General features: G+C 46.9%; 1 protein-coding gene across 3 annotated transcripts in view; it reads right to left on the bottom strand.

Annotated features, from left to right (window-relative positions):
* klhl12 (kelch-like family member 12) overlaps positions 1–12,043 on the bottom strand; it is a 120,165-nt gene that overhangs the window by 69,844 nt on the left and 38,278 nt on the right. For all 3 annotated transcript variants that reach the window (XM_072480649.1, XM_072480650.1, XM_072480651.1), the window contains one exon: positions 10,708–10,857. In XM_072480649.1, the coding sequence (XP_072336750.1) occupies positions 10,708–10,857 (150 nt within the window). The remainder of the gene's footprint in view (positions 1–10,707; positions 10,858–12,043) is intronic.

Here is a 12,043-nt window from a genome sequence, read left to right on the forward strand (position 1 = left end):
TCCTGAAAGTGAACCCTTGGAAGGCGACGGGCCCGGACGGGATCCCTGGTCGTGCACTCAGAGCCTGCGCGGACCAGCTGGCAGAGGTATTCACGGACATCTTTAACCTGTCCCTACTCCACTCCGAGGTCCCCACCTGCTTCAAGAAGACCACCATCATACCGGTACCAAAGAAGAACCAGGCAACGTGCCTCAATGACTACCGACCAGTGGCCCTGACTTCAGTCATAATGAAGTGCTTCGAGAGGTTGATCATGAAGCGCATCACCTCCATACTCCCAGAACGCCTTGATCCACTGCAATTCGCATACCGCTGCAACCGGTCCACATCAAACACCATTTCCCTGGACCTACACTCATCCCTAGAGCATCTCGAAAACAAGGACTCCTACATTAGACTCCTATTTATTGACTACAGCTCCGCCTTCAACACCATAATCCCAGCCAAGCTCATATCAAAGCTCCAAAACCTGGGACTTGGCTCCCCACTCTGCAACTGGATCCTCAATTTTCTGACCAACAGACCACAATCAGTAAGAATGAACAACAACACCTCCTCCACAATAGTCCTTAACACCGGCGCCCCGCAAGGCTGCGTACTTAGCCCCCTACTCTACTCCCTGTACACACATGACTGCGTGGCAAAACCTGGTTCCAACTCCATCTACAAGTTTGCTGACGATACGACCATAGTGGGCCGGATCTCAAATAACGATGAGTCCGAATACAGGAGGGAGATAGAGAACCCAGTGGAGTGGTGTAGTGACAACAATCTCTCCCTCAATGCCAGCAAAACTAAAGAGCTGGCAATTGACTTCAGGAAGCAAAGTACTGTACACACCCCTGTCAGCATCAATGGGGCCATGGTGGAGATGGTTAGCAGTTTCAAATTCCTAGGGGAGCACATCTCCAAAAATCTGTCCTGGTCCACCCACGTCGACGCTACCACCAAGAAAGCACAACAGTGCCTATACTTCCTCAGGAAACTAAGGAAATTCGGCATGTCCACATTGACCCTTACCAACTTTTACAGATGCACCATAGAAAGCATCCTATCGGGCTGCATCACAGCCTGGTATGGCAACTGCTCGGCCCGGGACCGCAAGAAACTTCAGAGAGTCGTGATCACCGCCCAGTCCATCACACGAACCTGCCTCCCATCCATTGACTCCATCTACACCTCCCGCTGCCTGGGGAAAGCGGGCAGCATAATCAAAGATCCCTTCCACCCGGCTTACTCACTCTTCCAACTTCTTCCATCGGGCAGGAGATACAGAACGAACAGACTCAAAAATACGCACGAACAGACTCAATAACAGCTTCTTCCCCACTGTCACCAGACTCCTAAATGACCCTCTTATGGACTGACCTCATTGAAACTACACCCTTGTATGCTTCATCCGATGCCGGTGCTTATGTAGTTACATTGTATACCTTGTGTTGCCCTATTATGTATTTTCTTTTATTCCCTTTTCTTCTCATGTACTTAATGATCTGTTGAGCTGCTCCCAGAAAAATACTTTTCACTGTACCTCGGTACACGTGACAATAAACAAATCCAAACCAATCCAATAAGGGTCCAAGGGTCTTGTATTTTGGAGAGGAGCTTCTTAAAGTTGTTTACAGAATTATATGTGGGACGTTATACTTTACTAATTTACTTACACATTTATTAAAGAACTGTAACATGCAATACACTTTAAGTGGATAATTACATCACAATGTTAAAGATTATAGAAAGATGGAAAATATAATATTGACTCTAAAATTGAATCCAGTATTAAAAACACTCTACTATGCTACACACTAGGATGTCTTAGAATATCCACTAAATAATTAAAGCAAAATGTTACCTTCAATCCCAGAGTGTCTTAGTTGCCTATCGAGCTGGGCACTATGGGCCTACAGATGGAGCTCACTAAAAATGTCTCGCGCTTCAGCAGCTTGAGAAGAATTGACCTAAGATTTTTTTTCAATACCACTGAGTTTCTGTGGCAAAAACTCCTATCTTTATGCAGCTTCTAATTGATTAGATTGACTTTAGCAAATGTTGATGTTGCTTCTCTATGTGAGGTCCTCCCTTTCTATAAGATTATATCATACCTTATTATTGGAAAATTACTTGATTGTTGAGAATTGCCTCATTATGTGAACATTGTGCACGTTTATCCGGTCAATAAATGTTGGTAATATCTTCCAGTGCTAATGTCTATAGTGACCTTTTCTTGTTCCTTATTTTAATTTGTGTTTTATAAAAAGGGTTTAAACTTTACAGAATGGTCAGCTTAATGCTTCTTTGTGCATGGTTAGGTCATCAAAAGGTCAATGCCTCTTTTTTTCATTCAACAAAGGATAAATCTCGTCAAGAGAGATATGCAATATTCCACTTTAAGTTGATTACTGATTTTAAACTAATTGATAATGATTTCGGAGGTGTCCTGTGCCAGCTAGAACCAAAATGCAGTGAATCCTTTTTAAAATAAAAACACATGAGAGTGCCCTTTTGCAAATAAAGTTGACCTGGTTTATTATGATATTCTTTTAACATTTCGATCGGAATTCTCAGTTTGGGAGACTCTGGATTCAGCGGCCTCGTCGCACCTAACTTGGTGTCGGGGCGAGGCCACTGAATCTTGTGAAGGGCCTACATTGAGATTTGCGATGCTCGAAACATCTTGTGAGATTCAACGGAACCTTACGGCGCATTGCGATCTGGATCACATATTTAAATGAGCTATGGCTAGGCACTGGACTTTGGGGCCAGAAGTGTGAGCTCACCTTGTATGACAGCTTACCCAGTGAGTGAGCCCTAACCGTTCACCATCTCCCGAACCATTTACCATCTCCCAAACCCCACCCCTCCAAGGATATATGGGCCTATGAGATGGATTGGCCATCACACGTGCAGGGATCACCCAGGTGGACAGTGGAATGTGATGCTAAAGGCAGGAGTCAGATTTTGTCAGACAATGAGGAGCATCAGAGCACATCTCACAGCGAGTCCTCACATCCTGTGTCCTGTGGACAAGGCCCACTTATAATGCCAATCCAGGGCCAACACGCTGTGGTGATGCTGGTAGGACCCTTGGAGGGGGAGCTGTGGTAGTGGAAAGGGGTGAAGGGATGAGGGACGGAGGTGGAGTGAAGGACGAGGGACTGGGCAGTTGGGAGTGAAGGACGACGGACAGGGAAGTTAGAGTGATAGACAAGAATCAGGGAAGATGGAGTGAAGGGAGGAGGAAAGGGGTAAGCGGTTATAGGGGAGGGGATTTCATTTGGAAGTGTGGGGGGAATGGCAGGATGGGAGAGCTGCCGGTGGCCAGGCCTCTTAGTTAGCAAATCAGGTGGTGGATGAGGTTGTCCCTTGTGTTGCGGTCCTGGAGCACACGTTGGGCAGCATGCCCTGCCAGCCCGGATACCATGCCTGGTGTTCTTACTCCTCCTCCAGCACGTAACCCCACCGCTGCGCAATGTTGTGCAGGATTCTGCAGACCAGCACAATGTACGAGATCCTCCTGTGACTATACTGGAGAGCTCCACCAAAGCAGTCCAGGCATCGGAAGTGCATTTCTTGAGGATGCTGATGCATCCAGCTCAATGATGCTCCTAGTTGCTGCACCAGCATCATTATAACAGTCTGAGGCCTCTGGACAGGCGTAATTAGCCATGATCTCAGCGGGTAACCCTTGTCGCCCAAGAGCCAACCCCTCACCTGAGGGAGCACATCAAAGGTGCCGGGAACCTCAGAGTGCACCAGGGTATCAGGCGCAGGTGTGCATGATGTGCAGCTGGTGGTCGCACACCAACTGCACATTCAGGGAGGGGGAACCCCTTCTTATTGATGAAGGGCAGCCCCTGATGAACCGGTGCTAGTAGGGTTTCATGCAAGCCATCAATCACCCCTTGGATCTGGGGCATCCCAGCGATGGTGGCGCATCCCGCTGCCATATCCGTCACATCACGTGTACAGACATCTATGAAATGACACACAGGTCCCCGCTCGACACCTGGAAAGACCCAGAGGCATAAACGTTCAAGACAGCCTTGACGGCCACCAGGAGTGGGTGTCCTCCTCCAAACCCCCACGGTGTCAGGTACCCCACCATTTGGCACAGGTAGCGCATGATCTTAGTAGTTAGCCAAAGTCTTCGGTGGCACGCGTGGTCTGGCAGGTCCTTGGAGGACAGGTGCCAACACGTGGCCTGATGCAGTGCCCCCTCCACACCTCCTCCTCGGCCTGTTGAACGGTCGGCACTCGAGCCTCACCGGCTAGCCCCTGCTCTTCTGGGACAGGCTCCTCTTGTGCGGGGTCCTCCAGCCTCCTTGTGTCCACAATGGCAGTTGCAGCCAGGTAGATAGCAAGCATAGCTGGCTGCATGCCAAAATTCATTCTCTGCAGGAGGGGAGGGGAAGAGAAGACTTGTTAGCAAGATGAGGATTCCCTTGGCAATCCAAATCCAACAAGCTACAAGGTGACCTTGAGTTGTACTGTTGTGCCAGTCTCAACATATCCCTCCCCCCCTCAACCCCACCCCACTCCTTGCACAAACTCCTCGATGTGTTGTCAACCGCACTGCGTGGCAATGTGCTCAATGAGTTGCACTAGGCGTGTAATGCTGGAAACCTTTATCCTCACCACATATCCCTGACAACCGGGGGATACCGGTAGCTGCCACAACCCATGTCAGCAATAGACTCTGTGGCCCCTGTCCCTTTTCCCACTGGGGTCTACTGTGTGTATCCTCACTGGGTGGGCTGTGTATTACCCCATCAGCAGGGTAGCATCGGTCGTGCAGTGGAGATGATCATCGAGTATCATCAATCACCTCCATGCGCAGAGCCTTGTGTTGGGCTGGTCCTACAGATGTGGGTGAGCGAGGAAAGTGTGCATCTGCTGGGAACTTAGCTGCAGTGTGTTGTGGGACCTGGGAGTGACACACAAGTTGTGACAACCTGACCGGGGGCAGGATAGATGGGGCCAGGAGTGCATTGGGCAGGCAAGGCTTGGAGTCAGCTCATGGTCCTGAGGTGTGGGCTAGCAGATAGTGTCACTGGTGAGGCCTCTACCCTGAGAGGGACAATGTGCCAGGGAGGCTGCCAAATGCCACGGTGCATGTGCCCTTTGTTTGGGGTGAGCTCTGCTATTTCCCTGCAGTGGGACAGCGCTTTTGATGAGTGCACTGAAGTGTGCCAGCACCTGGTGTGCCACTGATTGAGTTTGACCACACCCATCCCATTGATTCGTCAGCTGGATATGAGGGTTTCCAGTGGGAAGCCTGGGTGGGGAAGATCATCAGAGGCTCTGTGAACATTCACAGGACATAATGAGCAGTCAGCAGAGTGAACAGCACGGGCCTGCAGTAGCACCAAAGGGATGAGTTTAAACACATACTGCAGCAATGGTGGTCTGAGCCAGGCCACCCGATCCTGAGGGGGACACCCCGAGTCCACGGACTTGCACCAAGTCATCCCCACTACTCCACCGCCCAAGCAGCTATCTCCCAGCGAACCTGACAATTTTGGAGAGTTTTTAAAGAGTTTGCTTATCTTTGCGCTCCCCCTCAACAGCCATGGCACCCAGGTCCTGCAGGTAAATACTTGCACCAATTCATGCCCGTGCGTCTTTCACCTAAGAGGGGTGGAGCATTGTGGATGGCAGGAACATGAAGTGTCCAACACGCTAATGATATTGAAATCCATGCAAATTATGGTGTTGCATGGATCCGCTGGCACAGGGCGCAAACTTCCATTTCACCACCAGCGAGGGACCGAAGCTTGGCGTCAGAATTGGTGCCGAGTGCAAACCTTATTTTTTTCAATTTTGCGCGATTCTCCGTCTGATCGCGATTCGTGCTTCTGCCATTGCGAGGTGGAGAATCCAGCCCTTCATTTCTTAACGAATAAGTAATTCAGAATGTTCTGTTGTCTTGGGATACTCCTGTGCTTTGGTACCTGTGACGTTAGTGGGGCAGAATGTCCCAGCTGTTCACGTGGCGGGATATTTCGGTCACACCGACGGCGCACCCCTGCCTAGAGAGGTGCACTCAAATGGAAATTCCGTTAACAATGACAAGACCAGAAAATCCTGCTGGCGGGCCGCCTCCACCACTGAAATACATGCGGCGAGTTGCTCGGTAAATCCCGCCTGTGACCTTTTATAACAGTCCATACAAGAGCATTTATATTAATTTATTTTTAAAGCGATTCCAATGAATTCCCCCATTTCAAATGTTCCATCTGGTATATGCGAGATTCAGAAATGGCCCTGTGTGTGCACACAAAAGCTTCTGGGTAAGGTATTTTTGCCTGTTTAGCTAAGATAACCATTTATTCAATTCTAAAGTATAATGTCCTAATTACATATTAATTCTACCTATTATTTGTATTTCTTCTAAACTATATTTCCTTCACATTATTGGGGAGGGGGGGCGGAATCATAATCATAATGGCATGGTGGCACAGTGGTTAACACTGCTGACTCACAGTGCCAGGGACCCGGGTTCAATTCCGGCCTTGGATGACTGTCTGTGTGGAGTTTGCACGTTCTCCCTTTGTCTGTGTGGGTTTCTTTTGGGTGCTCTGGTTTCCTTCCACAGTCCAAAGATGTGCAGGTTAGGTGGATTGGCCATGCTAAACTGTCCCTTAGTGTCCAAAGATGTGCAAGCTAGGTGGAGTTACAAGGATAGGGTGGGGGAGTGGGGCTAGGTAGGGTGCTCTTTTGGAGGATTGGTGCAGACTCAATAGGCCAAATGGCCTCCTTTTGCACTGTAGGAATTCTATGCATGACATGGGGTTGATCATTTAGAGTTATTTCTTCACTCACAGGGTTGTGAATCTTTGGACCTGTCTGTCCCAGAGGGCTATGAATGCTCAGTCCACATGTATATTTATGATTGAGATCGATGCACTTTTGGGCACTTAGGAAAGGGATATGAGAATTGGGCAAGAAAGTGGAGTTGGGAGAAGGTCAGTGATATTCTTATTGAAGGGTGAAGCCGGCTTGACGGGGCATATTGCCTACTCTTGTTTCTCCCTATTTATATTTTGCGTGTTTAAGGTGGCTTTCATTTGATCAACAATGCTCTATTAATACTTTCTATATGAGCTCAAAACTCCCAAGTTGTGATAAATCCAGTGTTCTACTGCCACTTCATGACAGCCTAACGTCTTACAAGGCAAAGAAGGGTTATGTGGGGAAGTCATAAAAGTGAAATTAAAGCCACAATCAGGTCAGTCATGATTTTACTGAATGATGGAGCAGGTTCGATGGGCTGAATGGCCCACTCCTAATTCTTATGATCTTGTGATCCAAGCTCTTCCTAATCTTCAATTCCAATGATTTAAAATTGAGCCTCTCCTCACAATCTCTTAAATCTGTAGAACAGCTGTGGAAAAAGTGAAGGAATTTTTTCGAAGATTTAGCATGATATTGCCTTATTTTCTCTATACATTGCAGACATGTGTTTAAAAACTAGTCTCATTCACTAAAACTAATTGTTCAGTTCATCCATGTTATATGTTAGTGAAATCATTATTCCAGTCTGCAGGGGGGGGGGGTGCGCTGGAAACCTTTCAATTCAGATGCAGTCTTGCTTTGTAATTTATTCAAAAGCATGTTTAACATCAAAACATGTATTTAAGTTCTTGAGGCCCCACTAACTGAGGATATTTATCAGTCAAATTTATTCTGACTGGTACAGCTGGACTTTCAAAGAGAAAAAAAGTGTACAAGGAGTCTTTGAAGATTTTTTTAGAAAAGTCTTTAGCTCTTTGAAAGCTCCAGACAGACTCTCCGATATGAAAAGCAATGGGATGACACGTGTGATCAAACTATTATTGTACAAACTAGCAAACTGCCAGAGTATTAAATAACCCAGGTAAACTCTGGAGTTGGTGAGATAAAAGAGAGGCATTGGATGCGATCTACCGGCCATGTCGCACCCAATGGGAGCCTGATGTGGTTGGTAGATCCCAGGTGAAGTCTCCCTGGGCTTCCCGAAAGCCACAACACCTCTCGGGATCTACCCAAAGTCCCGCGAGGCGTCAGGATCTGGAACTCACCCACAATGGGCGAGACCAAGCCACACTCACGTAGATAGGCCTTAAACCTACTTACCTGGTATCTACCAGCTTCACGGGATCTACCGGCCTTCCCAGGGAAGCCGCAGCTGGGCAGCGTTCAATACTGGCCCACACAAACATGGACCAGGCGGAATGGCACCCCAAGGGTCTCCCAGGCTATTGGAGGCCACTGGATGCCAAGGAAAATGCAGGGTGGCCCCCTGGCCCTCCCCCTGGAAGGTGAGCACCTTGGCACTACCAGGCTGGCACTGTCAAGGTACCAAATGGCACTGCCAAACTGATAAGAGCATTGCCAGGGTGCCAGTGCAAGGCTGTCCGGGTCATACTGCCATGCCCATGAAAGGGGGTGTATGAAATGTGTGTTGGGGGGGGGGGTCTCTGGGAGGCTTGGGACGGTGACAGGTGGGGGTCCTGGAAAGGAGGGGGCCTGTAAGGGGATCTGGGGGGGGCAGAAGAGAGGGACTACATAGCAGGGTGCTGACTGTGCCCCAAACGGAATCTAAAACAGTAATCAGTTTAAAGCAGTAATTTTCAAAGTCAGGGTGGCGACCCGCGGGTGGGTCGTGGGCGGATGTCGGGAGGGTTGCGGAACGCCGTTGCCGATCGCGGGAATTAACGCGCAATGGCCTCAGTAGACGGCTTTTAAAAATGCCGGCTGCAGCTGGTTTTAAAAATGAGGGCTGCAACCAGCTTTCAGAGTGCAGATGCGCTGCGCATAAGTGCCCGCTCATCAGTGCACATGCCCAGAGCCCAGCGTGAAACACTGCCTCCTCCTAACGAGACCTTATCTATGAATGAGAGATGAGGGGAGTCTTACAATCTACCAACATACAGAAAATCCTACAATTGCTTTGTGACCCTGGATCGAATTGGAATAAAATGGAGACACGGTTTTGCAGCACATCCTCCTCCCTGCACACCATAATTACTGCATCGCTGCCCGTCTCCCTTGTGGTTCTTTCGAGTCCTGTGGTGATCTTCTCCCTCGGGATATGGGAACAGTTCCGGCTGCACTTCAACCTCCTCTCATTGTCCTCGTTTGCTCTGATTCACGACAACCACTTCTTCGTGCCTTCGAGCTTGGACCCATCATTCAGGTCTTGGAGAACAGGAGGCCTTGTGCATTTCGGGGCCTTATTTCTAAAAGAAGGTTTTGCCAGCCTTGAGAGACTCACTGACAGATGTAGTCTGACCAGCCCCAACCTTTTTTGTTTCTTTCAAATTCAAGATTTCACACAAAGTTTTTTTCTTCCTTCCCCCTGACCCCACCTTCTTCCTTGTTGGAGGATGGCCTGTCCTTGGCACAGCAGAACATAGCGTCCCTCAAACCTGTGCAACCTTATCCTTTCTTCGGATCCTGCCCCTTTGGATAGAGTATATGAGAAATGGGTTGGGGAGCTAGACCCCGTACTTACTGAGGAGGCTTGGAGGGAAAGCCCACCCCAGGGTAAATTCCATTTATCTTGTGCCAGGCTGAGATTGATTCAATTCAAAGTACTACATAGAACACATTGAACAAAGGCAAACATGAATGGATTCTTTCTTGATGTAGAGAACTGGTGTAACCGCTGCTCTTTTGCACTGGCTGACCACACGCATGCTAGTCCTAAGTTTTTGTTGGAAATGGATTTTGTTTTTTGATACAATATCTAAGATTTTGAGGGTAGCCCTAGAACCTTGCCCACTAGCAATATTTGAAGTCTAACACTCCCTGGCATTCCATTCAGGAGCGCGGACGTACGTTCTCGCCTTTGCCTCTTTAGTAGTCAGGAGGCTGATATTGCTTAATTGGAGGTCTCCCACGCCACCCAAAGCATTCGCATGGATGGAAGACCTGATGTCATTCCTACATCTAGAAAAGATTAAGCACATCTTTAGAGGCTCGGTGGGGAGGTTCTACCAGAGATGGCGGACATTCATTCCATTCTTTAAATAACTGGACACGGTCGTGAGTCAAGGGGGTTGAGTTTAAGAGTTTAGTTTAAAGATCAGAGTTGCTTAAACTATTGTATTTGTTATTCACTTCTTTGATTCTGTAGCTATATAATATGTTTACTTCTTTCTTAACATTGTTGTTACTGTTTATATTTGATAATTCAATAAATATATTTATGATAAAAAGACTTAAAAAACAGGCAGAAATATTACCACCGGCAGTGGCAGAAGTAATAAAATGAAGTTAGGTTAGAACAAATTTTTTAGTATACCTTATAATCACAAGAGGAAAAGAAAACCCACAGAATACAACACAAGTGCATCACAACAAAGGCACCACCAATGAGCACTGCAGCACAGGAATGTAGGCAGCAGTGAATGAATACATTTATCGAGCAGCAGACATCAGCAAATTAAGACAGCAAGTGGGCAATCATTATCTAAATAGCAGCAGGTACCAATGAAATAAATGGAGAAATGGGCAACAGGGAATGAATGAATTCATTGAGCAGCATGCACATCAACACATCAATATACTAATGGAGTAGGGATTCAGGAACAAAGGATAAACATGGAGCACGGATAGTTTTGAATTACTAGAATTATGTTTTTAACCAAAATAAAGGATACAGTTGCCTCACAGGACATTTAAGTTACACATGGTGGCTTCTCTTTAGAAAGAGTACACACCTCAGTATCAATTACATCTGTAATGTATCTTGGAGTGAGCAATGGCATCCGGACGTATTGCAGTAGATCTGGTAGGAATTTTTCTCGTTCCTTCTTAGAGTGTTTTACCCAGTTTAATACTGCTTCAAACACTGGTTCCTCTGAATCCACCTAAAACAGTAGCAGGTCATCAGAAAACAGACAGCAACCCACTGTACTATAGGGTACAGGTCTTATCACTTCACACATATGAACTCCCACCTCAGATAACAAGCTCAGTTCCCATGCCAGCTAGGTGACAACTGCTGGTGAAGTATAGGGTGAAGTTACTTTTCTTTCAGTGACCAAGAAGACATTATTCAAACATCCTGATGGCTGCAATGCATTCAATTGTGTATTAAATTGAAATCTGTTTCTGTCAATACAGTACCCACTAATAATTTTGAGCATTCACCCAATTTTATTGGTGCATCTCCTACAGTTATGCCCACAGAAAGTCAAACAAGGTTAATTTATTTTGCAATGCTGCAGATGTAGGGAATGGAGACTTGCAGCTTTTGAAGTGGCATCCGGTGGCCTGCAGATGCAGGCATAGCGTAAGGTCATGCTGAACTACAATGTATATTTGATACATTATAGATTTGTATTTCCTGCCATGAACCTAGTCAGTAATCACTGCCCTCACGAACTGTTGAAAGGATTTCAAGGTGGCAGCCAGTTCCCGGTGGAAAAATATTTCCATTTAGATTAATATGTGGCTACTAAACAAATTGGTATCTGTGACACATCGCGATTGCAGTGACATGCCCAATTAACCAGAAAGGACTGTGCTGCTTCAGGTTAAGGTTAACTCACTCACCATCAGAGAAATCAAAATGGATGGTTGGTATTTTGAAATCCCAGCTACAAGAAATTTGTTCTTTTATAAATTGAGAGTATCCAATTCTTTTTTTCCCAATTAAGGGGCAATTTAGCATGGTCAATTATCCTACCCTGCACATCTTTTTGGGTTGTGGGGGTGAGACCCACGCAGATATGGGGAGAATGTGCAAACTCCACATGGACATCCTTGGCGCCGTGAGGCAGCAGTGCTAACCATTATGTCACCATGCTGCCCAGCTACAAGAAATTCTAATTATCTTTGAACACTTCGTTTTTTAGTGACAGTTATTGAAATGAAACAGGTATAGCAACCCAGTTTATCCAAGTGAGATTTACTCAGTTCTCTCTGTTATTGGCCTCAGTAAATTCTATTGGCCAAGTTCCACACTCGGAGCTTGTTCTGAGTTCACCAGTCTCAGGGCTGGGTGGAAGCAGAGGTGATACAGTTTCATGCAAAGGTTCCTGGAGATAGAAC

Source organism: Scyliorhinus torazame, chromosome 17, assembly GCF_047496885.1.
Source record: "Scyliorhinus torazame isolate Kashiwa2021f chromosome 17, sScyTor2.1, whole genome shotgun sequence".
Classification (NCBI taxonomy): Eukaryota; Metazoa; Chordata; class Chondrichthyes; order Carcharhiniformes; family Scyliorhinidae; genus Scyliorhinus; species Scyliorhinus torazame.